Source organism: Myxocyprinus asiaticus, chromosome 40 (assembly GCF_019703515.2).
Source record: "Myxocyprinus asiaticus isolate MX2 ecotype Aquarium Trade chromosome 40, UBuf_Myxa_2, whole genome shotgun sequence".
NCBI classification, from domain to species: domain Eukaryota; kingdom Metazoa; phylum Chordata; class Actinopteri; order Cypriniformes; family Catostomidae; genus Myxocyprinus; species Myxocyprinus asiaticus.
The window spans coordinates 15,041,832-15,061,646 of NC_059383.1; the positions used below are offsets into that span (position 1 = coordinate 15,041,832).

At 36.5% G+C, this 19,815-nt stretch overlaps 1 protein-coding gene across 5 annotated transcripts in view; it reads left to right on the forward strand.

Annotated features, from left to right (window-relative positions):
• Nucleotides 1-5,920: 5,920 nt before the first annotated feature.
• The window catches only part of LOC127430551 (G-protein coupled receptor-associated protein LMBRD2B-like), a 104,616-nt gene continuing 90,721 nt past the window's right edge, over nt 5,921-19,815 (forward strand). Inside the window, exons 1-19 of one of the 5 annotated variants that reach the window (XM_051680372.1) lie at nt 5,921-5,987; nt 8,160-8,208; nt 9,096-9,313; nt 9,693-9,805; nt 9,951-10,049; nt 10,250-10,417; nt 10,717-10,927; nt 11,081-11,155; nt 11,276-11,389; nt 11,471-11,654; nt 13,162-13,343; nt 13,776-13,909; nt 14,103-14,208; nt 14,838-14,935; nt 15,061-15,164; nt 15,550-15,596; nt 15,782-15,896; nt 16,216-16,348; nt 16,436-18,257. In XM_051680372.1, coding sequence (XP_051536332.1) covers nt 9,140-9,313; nt 9,693-9,805; nt 9,951-10,049; nt 10,250-10,417; nt 10,717-10,927; nt 11,081-11,155; nt 11,276-11,389; nt 11,471-11,654; nt 13,162-13,343; nt 13,776-13,909; nt 14,103-14,208; nt 14,838-14,935; nt 15,061-15,164; nt 15,550-15,596; nt 15,782-15,896; nt 16,216-16,348; nt 16,436-16,499 — 2,121 coding nt within the window. In that variant the 5' untranslated portion in view covers nt 5,921-5,987; nt 8,160-8,208; nt 9,096-9,139 and the 3' untranslated portion in view covers nt 16,500-18,257. The other 4 variants (XM_051680371.1, XM_051680375.1, XM_051680376.1 and 1 more) reach the window with 4 other exon arrangements.

The window sequence follows — 19,815 nt, forward strand, 5'->3', positions numbered from 1 at the left end:
TTCCACGGGTTGATATTTTTTTTTTTTTTTTTTTTTCCCCGCGGGTTGGATGTTTGACAATGACATGTTTAAACGAAGGTTCCGGTTCTGTACTGGCTTATGTAATTGTTAAAATGGTCTGAAACCATGCCACGTGCAAAAGCCTAGAAGTGTGTAGAGTTGCTATTGTGCTCGCAAACAGAGCTCATATTGTACTGACTACAGAGCACATGCAAACACAGACTCTCGAGCGCACTTTCCTCTTGCGAGTAGCACTGGGCAGTTTGCGGATCGTTCAACAACGGTTAATTCATTCAGATATTTCAACCGCCATGGACATCACACCGCTACCAGAGGGAGGACATTGGAGAAAGCGCTTATTGTCTCTGACTTTACCCTTGTTTTTTGATTGCTGTTTGTTCACTATGCTTGCACATGCTTGCCAACAAAATGAAAGGAGCCAGGGTAGGGTTGCACCAGCTGTGCGTAAGTTCTCACGTAAGTTGGGACGTAAAGTTCAAACTAAGGGCTTAGTAACTACTAGTTAGTTTGTAACTAAGTCAGTGCTTAATTTGGTTGCACCACCTGTTCTTAAGGCAAGAATTAACTAGTAGGTCGTAAGCTCTCCGTAATGCGTAATCGCATATTATGACGTTTACCTGTATTTATTAAATAAGCAACCTTCAAATTTGTACACAGAAGTGTTAAAGCCATGAACTTCAATTTGATCTTGATACGGTTGATGTTCAAACCTTGTTTGTTCACGTAACTGTCAGCTGTAATAAATTATATCCCCATTAAAATATGATACGTAATAAAAGTAGATTTGATAAGCCTATTTTTGCCCTGTGTAAAAAAATATATATAGTGAGTCTGCTTTTTTTATTCCATCAGTTACTCCTGGTCGGAGGCTTCCGTAAATATTTAGTTTATACGAAGGGGTTATGTCCTTAGGTGCAACGCTCAAGTAGTGAGTAAATTGTGACTTAGTGCCCATTTACGCCATAGACTAAGATGTAACTTACGTATAGCTTGTGCAACCGGCCCCTGATCATTTTGATCAAACGAAAGAGTTATGAAGAGTTATCACTTTTAGCAGTTTGAAGTCTGTAACATCATACCAAACAACTATGCTCAGCACCAGGTGTGTGTGTGTGCGCACCGTGACACAGAGAAAATGTGAAAAACACAAGGGCAGTGAAATTAACAGAACCTCTTTGTTTTACATAAAAATGACTATTATAGTTATGTGTTTAATAAACTAAGTTTGTATAAAGTTTCATTATCGCTTACCCAATAAAATTACACTCCATAAAAAAACAGCAGTTTTGATGTTATGATACCTTGGTGATCAATAGTGTCCTATATTTAATAGTGAAGTTACTGGAAATATTAAATATGCTCCATTTGAGTATCAAAAAGAAAGAATCCTCCATTGCTAGTTCTAAAGTGACATTTTTGACGTGTCTGTGGTGGAAGAAATTAGTTCCACTCACAAGAGCGTTTTTAGGACGAAAACCAGAAAATGTCTTGAAATAAAACCCTGAACGAGGTCTTAAGGTGTGGTGACCGTGGTGTAAGCAGAATAATTGACGATCTGGCCTGTTGAATTATTGACCGCATTACCACTAGTGCCTGACCGATATATTGGTCGGCCGATATTAGCCTTTCACTGATATATCGGTATCGGCGTATATGTTTACCGATATGCGCCGATATGAACACTTCAGAACATATAATGCAGAAAACAATGCTTTAGAATTTGTGTCATCACGTAGTTTTGTCCAGCAGAGCATGCTCTAACTCCATTGTTTACAGAGCTGAACTGATGGTGGTTCTGCAGACAGGGTGGAGTTCAGCGGTGTGTTCCTGGTAAATTGCTAACTAGTTTGTGAAATACATACTGGAAATGTAATAAATGAAATGACCCCATCATTTTATATAACTAATATAACGTTAACCCTGTCCCTGACAACCATGTCACTCGTGTTTATCACATCTGTTTGTCATGTTAGCCAGCTATAGTTTGTCACTGCAGTCAGTAATGTAGCAGATTGAAAGGTAAACATCAGAGCATCTTTTTGCAGTTCAGCAGACAACGGTGGTGGATTATGTCTGTTGAGTGTTGATTTCATGCTATGTTGTTACCTAGTTGGTGAGACACAATGCTGGAAAGTAAATAAAGTCCATCTTTTGCTCTCCGTGGCAATGAGCTTATAGCTAACTAGCTAATCACATAGCTACTTTCGTTGTTGTCAGCTGAGTGGAAGCTAATGAGTAAACATGTATTCACCAAACTGTTTTTTTCAGGATTCACAGTTTGGTACCCCTTTCAAGCGAAAAATTCATTTTTCAAGACATTAAAATAGGATTCGTAATAAAAGTAGATTTAATAAATAGTATATTTGCCCTGTGTAAATAACAATATATACGAACTGTATCTAAAATAAATAAGGGGTGATAAATAAATACTAATACAACAGGCTGGAAAAATAGACATTTATTCATTTTAATGTCCTATATATATTTTGAATGTGTTGAAACTTGACACCAGGCGACGCACCCTAAAAACGGCACAGTTAGAACGGTTTCATACTGAAGAGCCGCTTATAAATATGTTTTTTTCTCTCTCTCGTAAATGTAAACGAGTGTATATGCCAACATCATCATATATGTCGAAAGAACTGAAGCCTGTCAACCAAAACATGAGCTCATTGATGTCATTGAGTCTGCTTTTTTATTCCATCAGTTACTCCTGGTCGGAGGCTTCCGTAAATATTTAGTTTATACGTAGGGTTACGTCCTACCTAAGTTGAATGGTGCAACACTCAAATATATAGCAGTGCGTACGCTGTAACGTACATGTAGCTGGTGCAACCGGCCCCTGATGTTTATTTAGCTATTTTATTTTTATTTATTCTTTATTTAAATGGTCAGCATTTTACTGATACTAAACAGTACTACTGATGTTTATTTAGCTATTTATTTTATTTGAATTTATTCTTTATTTTAATGGTCAGCTATTGACTGATACTAAACATACAGTACTGATTTTTATTTTATTTATTCTTTAATTTAATGGTCAGCAATTGACTGATACTAAACATACAGTACTGATTTTTGTTTAGCTATTTAGTGTATTTTCTTTTATTTAAATGGTCAGCAATTGACTGATACTAAACATACAGTACTGATGTTTATTTAGCTATTTATTTTATTTTATTCTTTATTTAAATGGTCAGCAATTGACATACTAAACATACAGTACTGATGTTTATTAAGCTATTTATTGTATTTTTATTTATTCTTTATTTTCTCAGTGTTCATTTCTAGAATTTGTTGACAATGTATAATAATAATGTCAAATATTCTTTAATAAAAATATTTGTTTAAGAAAGCAGCCTTCTGAGTACCTTTGCATAGTCATATCGGTGCAAAATCGGTGCACAGTCCACATGGAAAAGGTCTGTTTTCATTCCTGCTCAAAAATTAACTATATCGGCCACCATATCGGTAATCGGTGAATTTTCCCCCTCTAAAATCGGTATCAGTCTCAAAAATCCCATATCCATGGGGCTCTAATTACCACCTCGGGTGCAGATTATTTTTCAATAATTCAAAGGGCAGGAGTCAATTATTCCTTACTTATTACCATGGGTCTGTTGAATGCTTGATTCAGATTATTCTGATTCTAAGGTGTGCAATTATTATTATTATTATTTTAAGTAAACACAGCAATGAAGTAGTGCTGCATTCACGCCATGTCGTTATTACGAGATTCTGACATGTAAAAAGCGTTCACATCCTCGTAGAACTCGTTATTACAACTTGTAAACTCCGAATTTTCTGAGAGCTCAGTCTTGTACCACCTGACCGCTGCAACGTCATACGGAAACACTCAAAATGGCAGTGGCTTCAGCAGTAGTTAAGTAGAAATCTCATAATATTTCTGTGTAATAATTAGTATAATTGACTATAATTAATGCCTTAATAATGCAAGATTAATCTGAAAATAAAGACATACATTACAGTTCAATTTAGCTAGCACAGAGTTGGATAACCATCTGATGTCCCGCTATAAACTATACGTTTATTAATAAGGTATTTGTATAACGACTATTACATAATTCCAAGTTCCCAGTACATGAACAGCTCTGAATAGAATTTCTGAGTTGCTAACTCGTAATTAAGGTAATTACGACATTGCATGAACGCACCTTTTTTAAATGTCTTGACCGCATAATGGTTCCATATCACTTCGCCAAATTATTTAAGTTATTTCAAAGAGCCCTACAGGCTACCACAACAAAACAACCAATTAAAACAAAGACATTGGTTAAGTACATCGGATAAGACTGACAAACAATGTCTGTAATATCCTAAATGTATTTAGATTTCGAATGAAAAGCATCCTTGGGCTCCCTCTCTTTCTCTTTTGCTCTCGTCTCATACACACACACACACGGTACATGCTACCACAGCGACAAAAAAAACATATAAACAAAGACATTAGTTAAAGTAAATCGCTTAAGAACGTAAAACAATGTCTATAATATCCTACATTTATTTCAATTTCGGTTGAAAAGCTCCATCGTCTCCCCCGCATTTACACACGCTCACACACATAAGCACGCGCAAGCACATTCACGCACACACACACTAACTTGTTAGCGGCACATCCTCCGTTGCTTGTTCTAAAGGGACGTTTTTGAACTAGCAACGAAGGTTTGAGCTGTATCAGAGCAAGATACACTTGATCAATACAACATTTTCTATATTATCTGAAATATCTGTGGGAAACACCCTCACGCTCCCTCCCCCTCTCACACACACACTCCCACACACACACATACGCATTACGCTCACACTTTTACTTGTGAGCGAAAAACAGACCGTCATGTCAGAGCACACCTGCATCTCAGTGGGGTTGAAAACAGTTGTTAACGTTTACATTGGAAATATAGTGACACTCGCTGCTGCTGAGAAATGCTTAATCTTACATTTTGGTTATTTTGCAATGATGTTACTTCTGACAAGAGCTGCGACAAAAGAGGTAATCCCAGAAGCGATCTCTCAGTTTCTGAATTTCTCTCTTTCAGTCCCTCAAAAACAAACTCTCACACACGCACAAACATGTTACTCCATTAAGTCCTTGAGTAAAGCAGCTCAAGCCTCACAATCCTCCTTTTACAGGAGAGCAAATAAATAATCAATAGCATTTTAATTAAACCCCTATCCATAACAAATTGAGATAATTACATATTTTATAACTATTAATATTCAAGTTTTTTTAGGTGCATTACACATAATTATGGTTAGCAAATCTAGAGCGTGGCCGTGTGGCCAGTATGCAGTGCAGAGGTATCATTACCTCAACCCTGAATGCACGTCCATGGCCATGCACTAAAGATTTCCCTGCCTGTTACCTCCACGGACTTGCCTAATGGTGTAAAACCTTGGAATATTCATTAAGGCCTGATCTGAATGGGTTGCTTGCATTGATGTTGCTGAAAATAACAGCAATATTAATCATAATGGTGTTATAACAGCGATATTTCAAGTTTCAGCATATGTTATTTGCATTAATAATAATAATAAAATATAATTTGTATTTTTAAGGGACCCTCAGCATTTAGGGGCTCTAGATGGTTGCCTATTTTTGCCTAGTGCTAAGTCCGCCCCTGGTCTCATGATTTTAATGGGCGGCGGCCTCGTTTCTTCTTCTTGTGTGTTACCAGAGACAGTTTAGCAGAGACGGAGTACTTCTTTTAAAATAAATGGGAGAAATCGGAACGGCAAACGGGTGTAGAAAAGGAAGTCCCGCCTTACAGGTAAAAGAGCCAATCACCTTTCACATACAGACATCGCCTGTCAGTCAACTCGAGAACACGCATGCCTATTAGCTGAACCCTGTGTACCACTTTTTGATATTAGCATTAGCATTGTATTTACTATTGGAACAAAAGTGCTCATGATCAACAAGCTGTCAGCTTGAGTATTATTTTCAGGTAAACTTTTCCTAAATTGTATGATTATCTCTCTGTTGGTGTTGTTGGGCATGAAGAACAATAAAAAAAATAAATAAATAAATAAAAATGATTACCAATGTACAACTAATGTTCTTGTTCACTTAGTGTTTTGAGCGTTATATGTAAACTTTAAACCACAGCGAAAGTATATAAGAGTCCCTCTGTGCACGCGCTGCTGTAGTTGTCAAGCATGTGATCAGCCAATCAGATAAACTGTATTTACATGGACATTTATGGCTCATTAAACAAAATGTTATTGTAAAAATTGGACCCTTTACAATAAAACCTCCTCAGATCTGCATGAACAAGGTAAGTGACATGTTTTGCATTCAAAACGGCAAAAGTCGTAGATAAGTGACGAGTTCAGTTTGCATCCATAATTGATGCATTTGTGCATTTGTAGTTGAGGCTGATGTCGGGCATGGAGGATGATTTAGTGTGTTGATCAGTTTTGGTCGACAACTTTGGGTAAATTGACATGTCCTGCGGTGTGACTTGCTATACTGCATCTACTATTTTAAGCATTTTGATGATTCACCTATAATTAGTATTCAAGCAGTTTTTAAATGCCTGCGTAAAAGTTCAGATCGTTTCGCATTGTTTTTGGCTGCGAAATATCTTAATCTTTCAGAACTTTTAGACAAAGCAATGATAATTTTCCATGACGTTTCTGATGATCGATCAATACCGAAATAAGATTTATTAATTTATTTACAGTCAACACAGTAACATTTTTAGTGCATGAAAATAGTGTTTTTATTATAGTTTTGTGTTTTCTTTGTGTGTTTCATGTGCAAGTTTCTAAGATTTTTCAGCCAAACTGCAGCGATAGAGATGCACAACAGTTACATTAATGGGGAGTACATCTCAATCATTTTTACATAAATATATTTATTTGTCAAAAACATGTTTGGAAGAGTTGTATATTCAACAATAAGCCAGTGTGGCACTGATGAGTGTAGTCACCCTCACGTGCAGAAGCTCTAGCGGCGGTATTGCTCGCATAAATACGTGGGATCTGTGGCACTTTTCACTAAATACATACAGTAGATAAAAAAAATACAGTAAATTAGTAATTAAAATATGGAGCGCTTCACGAATTTGCGTGTCATCCTTGCGCAGGCATTTAAAAACTGCTTGAATACTAATTATAGGTGAATCATCAAAATGCTTAAAATAGTAGATGCAGTATAGCAAGTCACACCGCAGGACATGTCAATTTACCCAAAGTTGTCGACCAAAACTGATCAACACACTAAATCATCCTCCATGCCCGACATCAGCCTCAACTACAAATGAACAAATGCATCAATTATGGATGCAAACTGAACTCGTCACTTATCGACGACTTTTGCCGTTTTGAATGCAAAACATGTCACTTACCTTGTTCATGCAGATCTGAGGAGGTTTTATTGTAAAGGGTCCAATTTTTACAATAACATTTTGTTTAATGAGCCATAAATGTCCATGTAAATACAGTTTATCTGATTGGCTGATCACATGCTTGACAACTACAGCAGCGCGTGCACAGAGGGACTCTTATTTACTTTCGCTGTGGCTTAAAGTTTACATATAACGCTCAAAACAGTTTGTGAATATGTGCACAAGAACAAGAACATTAGTTGTACATTGGTAATATATATTTTTTGTATTATTATTGTTCTTCATGCCCAACAACACCAACAGAGCGGTAATCATATAATTTAGGAAAAGGTTACCTGAAAATTGATGAATAAAATGCTTATCAAGCATAATACTCAAGCTGACAGCTTGTTGATCATGAGCACTTTTGTTCCAATAGTAAATACAATGCTAATGCCAATATCAAAAAGTGGTACACAGGGTTCAGCTAATAGGCATGCGTGTTCTCGAGTTGACTGACAGGCGATGTCTGTATCTGAAAGGTGATTGGCTCTTTTACCTGTAAGGCGGGACTTCCTTTTCTACACCCGTTTGCCGTTCCGATTTCTCCCATTTATTTTAATAGAAGTGCTCCATCTCTGCTAAACTGTCTCTGGTAACACACAAGAAGAAGAAACGAGGCCGCCGCCCATTAAAATCATCAGACGGGTGACGTCTGTGTGATTTTCTGGAAATTAGTGAAATGTGGATTGTCTACAGGTAACTAACAATTGTTTGTCTGTACTGCAGGGATGAAATAGGTTATCATCGTACTGCATCACACGGCGGCAGAACTGAGGTAAGGCAATCGTATTTAATTAGGATTGCATTTCAGCTAATGTCTGTGCGTTGACAATCATGCTTACGCTTTTATGCGCCAAGTGAACTAACTGGTTTGCATGCTTAGGAAGATTAGTGGCATGTGTTGTTTTGAGTTAGACTGAATGAATACAAAAATAAAATAATAATAATAATATGATAAAATAATAATAACATTTAACAACATTTAACATAATTTACATAATATAAATATATATATATATATATATATATATATATATATATATATATATATATATATATATATACGCACACACATACATACATACACACACACACACACACACAGTTATTACATAAATCATAACAGTACATAATTTAATAAATAATATAAATTACAAAAATAATATATATATATATATATATATATATATATATATATATATATATATATATATATATAAATAATTTTGCTAATGTTTATTATTTATGAAATTATTTATTGGTTATAATTTGTATAATAATTATATATTTAATTTTTATTTACAATAAATAAACATTTAAAATAATACAAAAGTCCCAGACTGTGGAATGGAAAGACACAATCATACAGCTAGCATCCTAATGACCATAATGTAAATGCATTGTTGGCACTTTACTGCCCGAGCAGGATGGGTCCCCTCCTTATGCTTAAGTGAGGCAAAACAAAAGGGTCTTTCTCATATGCATAAGCTGTGTCATAGCTTGAATAAGTAGTACCTACAGACTTGTGATAATACTCACTAGCTTATATAATGGCAACAGACAATAGATTATTATAATTTTGTGTGTCAGTAATATGATTTTAATAGTTTTGTGAAATGTCCTCGCTGTCCCATGTCCTGTGTCCCTCTCCGGCGATTGCAGGTGCCATCAGTCCCAGGAAGAGTGAGAGGAGTGCGGGGTACACTATGAGCGGGGCAGCGCTGGGAATAGAGATTGCAGTGGTCTTTTTCCTGGCTCTGTTCCTCTTGCATCGCTATGGCGACTTCAGAAAGCAGCAGCGCATGGTTCTCTTTGGCACACTGCTGGCTTGGTATTTGTGCTTCCTCATCGTCTTCATTCTTCCCCTGGACGTCAGCACAGTGAGTTGGCTCCCCTCTTAAAGGAATAGTTCACATAAAAATGAAAATTCTGTCATCATTTACATCATTGTTACATCATTCTTGCCCTCATGCTGTCCCAAACCCATATGACTGGCTTTCTTTTGTGGAACACAACAGCAGGGATTCATTGCCTCAGTCACATAACAAATATTCTTTTTCCATACATTCTGCTTAATATCTCTTTTTGTGTTCCATGGAAGAATACAAAGCCAGATGGGTTTTGAACAACATGAGGGTGAGTAAATGATGAAAGAAGTTTTATTTTCGTGTGACTGTCCCTTTAAAAGCTTCAAATGCTTTAAATTTCAAATGCTGTTTTTGATTCAAATTTTAGACAAGGTGTGCAATTAATTTTCAGACAATCTACAAACAGTGCTTAATTGATCGTGAAGTACATGCTCAGACACCCACTGTGAGCTCTGTCACATCAAACCAGACGACTGGAAATGCCTCTGTATCACCCAGCAAAAGGTACGTCTATTAAATTCATCCATTCCCTGCAGGACAGCAATAAATGAAACGTTCAAGTAGGCCTGCCCTGAATTATTTACATTGTATTGACTCTGTGTTATATGGCATGTTTGTGAACATATATTTTGTCCTTTTTATTCAAAAGCACCCAATGGGCATGCTATAAACCATGGAGTTATATTCCAAATGGTATCATGCCAGTGTTCTGGAGGGTTGTGTACTGGACCTCACAGTGTCTTACTTGGTGAGAAAGCTTTGCCCTTTTCTGACTTTATAATAGCATTTTAAATCAAGTTAATTATATGTCACTGTTATTACATAATCCAGTCTGTTGTGTATTTTAAACAATGCTCGTACAAACACACACGTAACTAAGTACATCTGCTCGTGTATGTAATGCATGTAAGACTGGTGGTTGATGACAGTCTTTTTTTATCTTCCTAGGCTTCTTCTGCCATTCATGCAGTCATATGCTCGCTCTGGGGGTTTTTCCATTGCAGGGAAAATCAAGACAGCCCTCATTGAGAATGCCATCTATTATGGCACATACCTTTTCATCTTTGGCTCTCTTCTTATTTATGTGGCTGTATATCCTCAGTGGCACCTTTCCTGGTCTGTATATCAGAATCAATTTAATCACTCTCATGTCATTCCAAACCCACATTACATTTTTCTTGAGTGGAACACGACTTACAGCCTCAGTCACCAATAACTTTCATTGCATCTTTGTTCCATACAATGAAAATGAATGATAACTGAAGATGTCATTCTGCTTAAGATCTCATTTTGTGTTATATGGAAAAATAAATTCATATGGGTTTTGAACAGCATGACGGTGAGTAAATGAAGACGGAATTTTCATTTTAGGATGAACTATCCCTTTAAGCACTAACAGGGTACCATTTCACCAGGTATGAGCTGCAGACCATCGGTATCACTGCGGCCAACACATGGGGTCTATTTCTTCTAGTTTTGCTGTTGGGTTATGGCCTGGTTGAGATTCCCCGCTCATACTGGGAGGCCTCGCGCCAGGGTCACCTTCTCATCAAGACTTACTTCAAAGTGTCCAAGCTCATGACTGAGAAGGCAGATGCAGAGGAAAATCTGGAGGATGTGATGGAGGTGAAAGCCGTGTGTATTTGTACACCGTAAAGAAACACTTTCGCATTATTCTCACAGCAGTCCTAATGTGCTGGTTTCAAGATATAATGTAAGAGTTACTCAGTTTAATCAATATTGTGTCAGATTTCTTACATGTTTTTATTTCTGTGGTAGGAGGTTATAAAAATCAATGAATCGATCAAATATAACCATCCCTTGAGGAAGAATGTAGACACCATTCTACGAAAGGTGAGAGGATGACAGCAGTCATGTGGACATGTGCCTTTAACTGCCTGTTAAGATTAATGTTTATGAATTGATGCAAATTCAGAAATCACGCCTCTCTATTAAGTCTTAATAAATTTGTAGTGCCCTGTTGAATATCAAGAAAAGATAGGCAGGAACATGGATGACTATGAGGATTTTGATGATAAACAAAACACGCACCCCACTGAAAGAAGCCTTTCGAAACTGCACAAGCAGGTACAGTACAACCCAGTCTTCAGGTTTGTTGTCAGTACATTCTGGATTGTGTCCTGGAGTAATGTTTACCTGGTTTCTCAGGTGATCTACACCGTTCAGAGACTCAATCGCACACGTGTTCAGTGGCAGATCTTGCTGGAACAGGCTTTTCACCTGGAGGACGTTGCCAAGAATGAAACCAGCTCCTCTCGGCAGTTTGTTCACAGCTTTGCCTCTCCAGAACCTGTAGGCTGGTTCAGACACTACTTCTATACCCCTACATTTGGTAGGTGACCGATATGTTAAAGGAATAGTTCAACCAAAAGTTAAAATACTCTCATAATTTACTCACCCTCATGTCATCCCAGATGTGTTTGACTTTCTCTCTTCTGCTGAACACAAATTAAGATTTTTAGAAGAATATCTCAGCTCTGTATGTCCATACAATACAAGTGAATTGTGACCAAAACTTTGAAGCTGCAAAAAGGCAGCATAAAATTAATCTATATGACTCCAAGCGTTTGATCCATGTCTTCAGAATTGATCAAATCGGTTTTGTGTGAGAACAGACCAAAATATAACTCCTTTTTCACTATAAATCTTGACATCAGCAGTCACTTGGCGATTATGCTAAGAGGTGTAATCGGGCTTGAAATCATGATCATGCCTAGAGACTGCAATGGCAAGATATATTTTGGTCTGTTCTCACCCAAAATGGATTGGATCGCTTCAGAAGACATGGATTAAACCACTGGAGTCGTATGGATTACTTTTATGCTGCCTTTATATGCTTTTTGGAGCTTCAAATTTCTTGCCACCATTCACTTGCATTGTATGGACCTACAGAACTGAAATATTTTTCTAAAAAGTTATGCAGAAAAACGAAAGTCATACACATCTGGGATGACATTAGGGTGAGTAAGACCCTGTTTCCACCTGGTATTAAGATGCATTTTTGGTGATCCGCTCATTTGTCAGCACTAAATACTGGTGGAAACGGGGTCTAAAACATTTTGTGATCGGATCACAAAAACAACATTCGAATGTGGTCAAAAATGCATATGAACGCATCACATTTGAGATGTAAATGGAAATCTGTCCTGAACGCATCCCGGCAGCAGCGAAGCGACACCCCTCTCCTCTCAATCAACTACTGTGATAAAATAATTAGACAATAAATAAGTAAATAAATAATGATTAAAATAAGTTTAAACTTTGCCAGTTATGACTGGCTTTTCAAGAAAAAAAAACATCTGATCTGAAAATTAAAAAAGTGGATACAAACACAAGAACTTGACAGATCTTCTTCAGTGTGTCTGAAATCAACATGCAGGGACACTTTTGAGAAGTATGAACATCTGCAGCTCCGATTAATACAGGTAATCCATTAAAATAATGGATAATTCTGATTGAAATGTTGCATTTGTGCTTAGATTCAATTTCATCTGCATCTGAGAGAAACAGCTTTCTTTGTCTTTTCTGACTATGTTGCACTTTAATGTAATAAAGTAACACACATAGTGATTGATGTATGTCTTCATGAAACGCATTTAATTGACCAGGTGTAAACAGCGACGTGTCTTACCTGACCACATGTGATCGGATCACCTGAGATGCATTTTAATATCAGGTGTAAACTGGGTCTACATGATGAGAGAATTTTCATTTTTGTGTGAACTATTTCTTTATGCAAATATTAAAGTTATAGTCAATTAATGATGTGACGTGGTTAGCACATATGGTGATAACTATGATCTTTTACATCTAACTGTTTTGGCCCTGCCCTTCACTAGAGTGGTACTGGGAGTGTTTGCTGAAACAGTGGTTTTACCGTGTGCTGGCTGTGGTTCTGGCTCTCTTTTCTGTGGCTGTGGTTTGGTCCGAGTGCACCTTCTTCAGTACTCGGCCCGTTCTTTCGCTGTTTGCTGTTTTTATTCAACTTGCAGAGAGAGATTACAACTACCTGTACATCGAGGTGAGTTTACTTAAACTCAGCAATCCAATCCACTCTAATCTCTAATAGGAACAGCAGAAGAGTATTTTTCACTCAAGCTCTTCTGTCTTTTTTTTTATTTATTTTTTACTTTTAAATAGTCCTCTACTATGATGGTTGAATAAATATTTGTCAAAAATAACAGATCAAAATATATATTAAAAAGAATCGGTGTTTTTATTTTATTTTTTATTATTATTTCTTTTTTTTTATTGATCCATGTATTTTGAAATGAGGTTGCTGATAAGCAACAGAGATCAAACAAGGCAAATTTTAAACTGCATTGTCAAAAAAGGTTGCTGATCCCTGCTATAAACAAACTAAGAATTTACTGACACATTCCTCTCTGTTGCACTGTCATCATGCCAGTCTGTTATGTGGATCTGGCATTACAATTGTCATTCTGGCCTGTAGATGGCATGCTTCATCACCATCTTCTTCCTCTGCACCTGCGTCTACTCAACTGTGTTCCGCATCCGAGTCTTCAACTACTACTACCTGGACTCACATCACCAAACCGATGCTTACAGCCTTCAGTTCAGTGGCATGTATGTAATTCATATAGTGGTACTGTGACTGGTATTTGTTAATTCAATCACAGTGCTTGGTTTATTACTCATACTTCTTACAATTTGTCAGTGAACTTAGCCCTTAGTTTTCATAAGAGAAAGCATGTCACTATTTGGCAGAAGTCATGCGAATAGTACTAAATTAGTTTTAGAAGTCTGTGTTGTTTGCTAGGCTTTTCTGCCGCTTGACTCCCCCTCTTTGTCTAAACTTCCTGGGATTAATTCACATGGATTCTGCCATATCTCACCAGGCAAAGGAGCAGACTGCATACACCTCTGTGAGTTTGAATATTTTATGAAACTAACAGTGTTCCCACAGGCATGTGTCTGTAGTCAATTTTTCTATTTTTAATATATCTTTTAGTTATGCAGTTATCATGAATGAATTGAAAAGTCATGGAAATTAATTGATCAAAAGATATGAGAACCCTAAATGTAAAATATTTCTTATTTTTTTCACTCATATTTGCTGGTATGTTTATTTATTTATAATGTGCAGTGGTCGACCAATATGTGTTTATCAATGGTCGATGCCGATACGATATCTTGAGAGCAAGATGGCCGATATACATAATGCAATTTAACAACAGCAAATCAGATGTACACAAACATTTTTAAGTGAAAACCCCTATATTTTTATATATTTTAATATTTACTCAAATACTCTTGAACTGAAAAAACTGACACAAGAGAAAGTTAACACTTGTGTTTTATCAGCCAAGCGAACACGATGCAGGTAATTGCAAAATGGCCAGATATTGGCTGATTAATCGGCCTGGTAATAATAATGTTTATAGCTGTCAGAGGGTCTTTATTCTCTGGGAACAAAGCGATTGGTCAACACCCTAGAGTCCTTTTCCAGTATATATCTAAGTACAATTAAATACAACATTCTCTAATGTTTTAGATCATGGGTTCCATGCGGGTCCTATCCTTCATTGCCAATGGCTTCTACATCTATTACCCAATGCTGATAGTCATCCTCTGCATTGCCACATACTTCAGGTGTGTCTAATGTTTTCTATGAATCATCAGACAGTTAAATGAGTAATGGGCAATTACGTGTTAAATGTTGTTGTAAATTATTTGGAATAACTTTTGAGTTCTGTTTATGACTCGTTTCTGTGCAGTCTTGGCACGCGATGCCTGAACCTCCTGGGCTTCCAGCAGTTCATGGGAGACAATGAAATGACCTCCGACCTGATTGATGAGGGCAGAGAGCTCCTTTGCAGAGGTGACATGTTCGGAAATTTTAAGACAAATTGCAATAGAACTTTGCAGAAATAAAATGTTGAGAGCTGCATCGGGTAAGATTGTGCTTATATCAGAGATGGCACGACAAATCTAAGCACATACCGCATATTTTAGTGTGCTCTATTTATAAAAATAAGGTAGCGAGGTTTCCTGTGATTGCTATGGTTTGTCATGAAACAAGAATAAACCATAATTTGCATACAAATCAATTTTTGCTCATTGCTATAGTTTGACACCTTGCGAATGTGAAAAACCTCAATGTGTCAGAGATTATGTACTGGTGAAACGAGCACTGGCATTTAACGTGATCCCCTCTAGTATTAATCATAGGCATGCTTTAACTAATCCTGTTGTTTTCTGCATAGAAAGAAGAAAACGTCAAAGAATAGAAGATGGGGAGAACAGGCGAAGAGTAAGCATCCTGTATTTGAACTATAAGCAGTTGGCCCCTATGCATTTACCACATATGATTATATTCAAAACACATTTTCACACATTACATACTGTACATAAATACAACTTTAACTGTCTTTTATACCATTTACATAACTGGTATCTTATTAGAATCAGCCAGTCACTGCTGTTTCCCTGTGACAGGAGTGGAGAGAGCGTTATGCACAGCGAGATGATGTTCCTGCTAGACAGCAGACCTCAATGTCTGAGATGAAGGAAACCAACTATGCCGAAACACTGAATTCACACACAAACTGCCGTATGTTTAATACCCAATAAGTATTTCCCCAACAATTACAATTATGTCATCATTTGTTCACCCTCATTTTATTCCAGACCCGCATTACTTTCTTTCTCGTGTGGATGATGAAGGGAGATGAGAGGCAGAATGTTAGCCTCAATCACCATTTACTTTCACTGCATCTTGTTTACATACAATGAAAGTGAATGGTGAGGCTAACATTCTGCCTTCAGGTTGGGTACATGATAACAGAATTTTCATTTTTTGGTATAATATCCCCTGAATGTCAAATATGTGGGCTTTTTTTGGTGGAAAAATAGCAAAAAAAATTTTTCAGGAGTAGAGGCCCAATACTCTCATAGTGGAAGCCGGACAGGAAGGGACAGCATTGAGCTTCTACAAGATGCTGAGCCCTTGGACTTCAACACTGAAACACTAACTGATGACCCTTTGCAGTCAGACAGTGGCAGGTCAGATTAAGAAAGTTTTATTGCTATGTAGCTTATTCGTGTTCATCTGCACTGTATGCACTCACTTTTTGTCTCTGTTGCCCACAGACATGCCGGTGGAAGGTATTTCTCAATGTCGTCTTCTCGAAGCCATATCTTTGATGATGTTTGAAGTAAAGGGTGAAGCATTTTCATTCTCTTAAATCAAATAACACTCTGTCTCTACAAGAAAATAATGGTCTCTTGGTCTATTATACAGAATTTTACCTCTAAAAACATTCCTCTCAAAAGGTATGGTCTGTTTGACCTTCTCATTTTAAAAATATTCTACTTCCTGTATACTGTAATGCAGTGTAGCTACCTGCATGTTTCATGATTGCAACGTAAACACGCAGACACATAGAGAAACACACCACACATTCAGTTTGAAGTGCCAGGCACAACTGCTGCATGTGAGAAATAGGAATGGTATTTTTGCCTACAGTTTCTTTATTCTGTTTGAAGAAATGTGTCAAGATTAATGTGAAACTGAACAGTCAGAACACTGAGGTGTTTATCAGTTGAATGAGTACTACAAACTGGAAGGTTTTGAAATGAAACACTGTTACATCATTTTCTACTGATGGGTATGCGATACTGATATGTACCTGAGCATTTAAATCAGTAAATATGAATTGATGTGTTTGTGGCCAATTTGTGTTGTAATTGTAAATGGAGATACATGTAGGCTGTCTTACAAAATACTGTGAAGTTTTTGTGTTTTTTTTGGTCTGCAATTATTTTGTTATAAAGCCAGATTTTGCTTTGGCATTGTGTTTGGGAGACTGTAAAACTGCACTGATTGCAGTTAAGTTAACTAAAATGTACCCTCTCAAAGTATTTATGAAAAATATTTGACTGTTTACACATTTCAATAACACATTTCATAAAATTAAATTGAGTAATCTTTAATAAAATAAAATAAAAAACTAATATTTTAAGCTTTGTTAATTGATTTTTATTAATTATTTTGTTTAACATTACATCATTCAATTTGATGGAATTTTGCGAAATTGAAATGCACAAACCTTTAAAATCTACCCAAAGATTATTGTCTTTGGCAAAAAGCAATTTAGTCTTTTATATAAAGGAACCTCGATTTTATTTTGTATTCTTCTTTAATTTATTTCTTATTTTTTGCTTATATTGTTAAAGGCGTAGTTCACCCAAAAATGAAAATTCTGTCATTATTTACTCACCGACATGTTGTTCCAATTCCCCTTGACTCTTCTGTGGAACTCACTTTCATGAAAAATATTTTCCATAAAATTCAAATGAACGGTGACTGAGACTTTCAGGCTGCCAAACATCTTTTGTGTTCCACGGAAAAATTAAAGTCATACGGGTTTGTAGTGACATGAGGGTGAGTAGGTGATGACAGAATTTTCATTTTTGGATGAACTGTTTCTTTAATGTTCTTTAAGTTGGGGGCTTGAATGAGTCACCACGTGAAAGTGAAACTCATTATAACATGATGCATTTCCATAAAACTTCTTTTATCCAATATTTTATGAATGAAGGAAAGTGTAACTTTATGAATCTAATATTTATTTTCAAATGTTTGACTTGGTAAGTAAAGCTGTATTATTTATTATGTCTCTTACATTTATGCATTTGGCAGACACTTTTATCCAAAGCGACTTACAGTGCCCTTATTACAGGGACAATCCCCCTGGAGCAACCTGGAATTAAGTGCCTTGCTCAAGGACACAATTGGTGGCTGTGGGGATCAAACCGACAACCTTCTGATTACCAGTTATGTGCTTTAGCCCAATACACCTTTTGCACACCCTGAACAACTGAACTGTTCATATCTTAGAAAAGGGGTTTTGGGAAGACCACCACTCCAAAATTAACTGCCATGTGCATGAATAAAGGATGTGTAATCTTATTATTATCAGCCCTTTATTTGTTCTATGACTGGTACAGAGATGATCACCACCTGCTCATTTGCTTGTTTCAGGTGGCTGTTTGAAGTTGGGTTACCATAGTTAAGCAGAAATATTGTGAAATGAATGTCTGACAGGCCATTTATACTTGCCACTGTTCCATTTTTGTCATTATTCAATGGGTAAATCCATAATGCTGGTAAAATACTTTTAAAAACATGTTCTGTTTGTTTGAAAATGATGTCTGGTGTCATTTGGATTAGAGAAGTCTTTTAAGGGTCTTTAAAATCTAAAAAAAAAACCTTAATGCCAACCACACATAGGCCTACATGTATGCATAATCATTTAACACAAGAGTGTAGTTTTCTTGTTGAAAACAGACATTCAGTATACAAAATTGTTAAGTGAATGTAGTAAACAACTACATAAAAGCGCATGACCATTTTTAACAATTTCAGCCGATTAGGTTCATGAAGTTCTCCTTGTGCAGCACTCATCATAGGGTCATCAAGCATATCTGATGTAAATTATTGCATGGTATTTTATTGAATATGCTGAGGATTTTGCAGTGCAAGTCGCAGATGTAAGTAGTGTTACATTTAAAAATAAACTGTCTTCTGTCTATTCTCTCCACAAATGCGATTATAGCTCTTCAAGTACAAATAATAATAAAAAAATTTTTTTTATTTTCCCTTCTCTGTTTTGTTCACCCGATACATTTTTGGTTAAATTAAGATGTTACTGTGTTTTTATGAAGAAATAAATTTTGTTGCCAACAAGATGTTTTTTTATGTAGACCAACTGGAATCTGATGCTGGAATTTGTTGATTTGTATATCTGGTGTTTTTCAGTTGTTGTAGGCTCCAAATATAAACGCACTTCCTAAATATGTAGAATTGTACTTATTAATAAATGTATCCAATATTTTATTATTATTATTATTATTAGAGAATTACAGAAGCCAAAGTCATTTTATATAGAATGTTCATGGAACAACTTAAAGGTGCTGTAAGCGATTTGTTTCATGGAAAGGTATGCAGAAAATGTTCCTGCTCCCTGAAAGATTTTAATGAAATAAGTGTCGTAAGATATCTCACCTGTCTTTGTGACGGCACTAGACTCTGAAACAGAAAAATAAAAATGTGTCCGCGGACAATTACACTTTCGACCTGTCAATCATTTTGCGCATTCTCATAGTATTGTAGTTGCAGCAAATTATTAAGGCTTATTGCCATTTTTAAGCCATGTTGTTCATAACAGTTGTCTGTTGAGGACGCTATTTTTCTGCTGTTGTTTTAAGGGTGGAGCACATGTCACTGGTAGAGAAGGTGAGCAGCAGGTCATCAGGTAGAAGCTCAGCTTTGGTTGATAGTACAACCGTTTCTGCATGATGTCGGTCTTAATAAAGCTAATTTGTTATCTTTGGAGTGCAGGGTTTTGGAAAGAGGGGGCGTGGCTAATCCAACAGCTCAGTCTTAAACGAATCATTTTAGTTCACTTCTATTGTTTCATTGGTGGGATGAACAACAATGTTTTTTTAAACGAATCAGTTCAGTCAGA